The sequence below is a fragment of the Atta colombica genome, unplaced genomic scaffold, assembly GCF_001594045.1.
Source record: "Atta colombica isolate Treedump-2 unplaced genomic scaffold, Acol1.0 scaffold79, whole genome shotgun sequence".
Taxonomy (NCBI): Eukaryota; Metazoa; Arthropoda; class Insecta; order Hymenoptera; family Formicidae; genus Atta; species Atta colombica.
This window is the reverse complement of record NW_017259571.1, coordinates 5,340-7,354: the sequence shown is the minus strand read 5'-3', so window position 1 is coordinate 7,354 and position 2,015 is coordinate 5,340. Positions and strand designations below refer to the sequence as shown.

General features: G+C 36.3%; 1 protein-coding gene across 1 annotated transcript in view; it reads left to right on the top strand.

Annotated features, from left to right (window-relative positions):
* LOC108692702 (hydroxylysine kinase) overlaps window positions 1-1,683 on the top strand; it is a 2,008-nt gene extending 325 nt beyond the window's left edge. The window contains exon 2 of the mRNA XM_018201087.1: window positions 416-1,683. Coding sequence (XP_018056576.1) covers window positions 598-1,683 — 1,086 coding nt within the window. The 5' untranslated portion in view covers window positions 416-597. The remainder of the gene's footprint in view (window positions 1-415) is intronic.
* Window positions 1,684-2,015: the final 332 nt, after the last annotated feature.

Genomic DNA, 2,015 nt, shown 5'->3' with positions numbered 1-2,015 from the left:
ATATTTTTTTTTTGTTGAACCTACCGAACACAACAATAAATGCTTTCTTTTATTTTAATTTGTAAAAATATGTAACAAATTTATTTATATATTACTTCTTTGAAATAAATTATTCATTTGTTCGATGTTGAAAGTTATGTTTAAAATGTATATATGTATGTTTCGCGTGCACTAAATATGTTTTAAATAAAATTAAAGTAATAATACAATCCAATTATTATTTGATAAGAAATGAATATTAAGCAGCCTTTGTTATTGCAACAATATCAACAATTTTATATAATTTTTATTAATAATTTTATTAAATTACAATTTATTTTTTATTTGCTGGTGTTCCTAATCAATTAATAAATTGTTCTCAACATTTCTACATTAATATACAAAAATTCTATAGCTGTAGTTTATATCTGTACAGTTTAACAATTAATCAACCGAAGAACAAAGAAGATATTCCAACTACGGCTTTGTTCGCTGTTCAAACGCCCTTCCTCTCGCTCTGTCTCTTCGCTGTGCAGGGAACGTACATTTCTTTTTTTCATCGACCCGGCTTCCCCCTTAATAACTCACAGCTATTTTTGCGTCGTGCATCGCGACAGTATGGAATACAATGATACGCTGCTCATCCCAGGTCAGCATATACGCCCATCCGTGACTGAGGAGATGGCAGTCGCACTGCTGGAGCGACTCTACGGTATGAGGGCGACGAGCGTGCGCGAACTGAACTCTTACGACGATCGCAATTACCACATGATATGTGATGAGACAACTGTGAATCCATGCATAATTAGCCCAGAGAAGGCCGGCTATGTTCTTAAGGTGATCAACTTCTTGGATTCTCGCAAGACCAATGTGATAGAAGCGCAGACAGAGTTAATGATTTTCCTCAATCAGCGAAATGTCTGCTGCCCGTTACCGATTAAGAATATGAACGGCGCGTACTTTTCTTTAGAGATTCTGAAGAACGAGAATACCATGGAGAAGTATGCCGTGAAACTGTTCGTCTATCGTCCCGGTGAATTATTGTATCATGTAAAAATAACCGATGAATTATTGCGCAAGGTCGGCAGCTTCACCGCAAGAATCGATGAGATACTCATGGGCTTCAATCATTCCGCCTTCGACGATCACAAGTCATTGTGGATGTTGACTTCAGTGCCGCGAGTGCAGCAATTCACGTATGCGATCAAGAGTTCGTTGGATAAGCAACTGGTGCACGATGTGATCATAAGTTTCCAGAGGGAAGTGTTGTCAATCACAGACCAGCTGGAACAAACGATCATACATGGTGATCTAAATGAGCACAACATCCTTGTGAGTCCCGACGGTAAAGACATTGTCGCTGTGATCGATTTCGGTGATTGTCACAGAACTTGTTGTATTTTTGAGCTAGCGGTAGTTCTTTGCTACATGATCCTACAAACAGCCGATGTAGAAATGGGTAAATACGTCGTGGAAGGTTATGAAAAGATCAAGAAATTGACCGACGTGGAGAAGAAGATTCTTAAGATCAGCGTATGCGCCAGGATATGTCAGAGTTTGATAATGGGCGCTTACTCGCACTTGCACGATCCAGAAAATCAGTATTTGCTGACCACACAGAAAACCGGATGGATGTTACTAAAGAGATTGTGGCCCATGAGTCGAGAAGATGTGATGCAAGCTTGGGGATTGACTGTTTCCTAAACGAGTAATATTGATCAGTTTGCTGAATTAACAAAGTAAATACTTAATTAAAGAATTAAGATTATTTAAAGGAACTAAGATTATTTACTGCTTTGATTATAGATTTTTCTAAATAAATATTTGAATTTAATGATTACCTATTGATGATTACCTATTGGAAATAATTATGTAAAATTATAATTATTAGATTGGATCGGTGGAAACAGAGGTGTTGAATTCAGAATAATTTTAGTATCATATTTGATACATCTACTGATTTCTACACGTTATTAATCGGTAATAGAGTATTATTGGGCATTTTTAATTGCAATAATTTATTACATTTTTGTGTA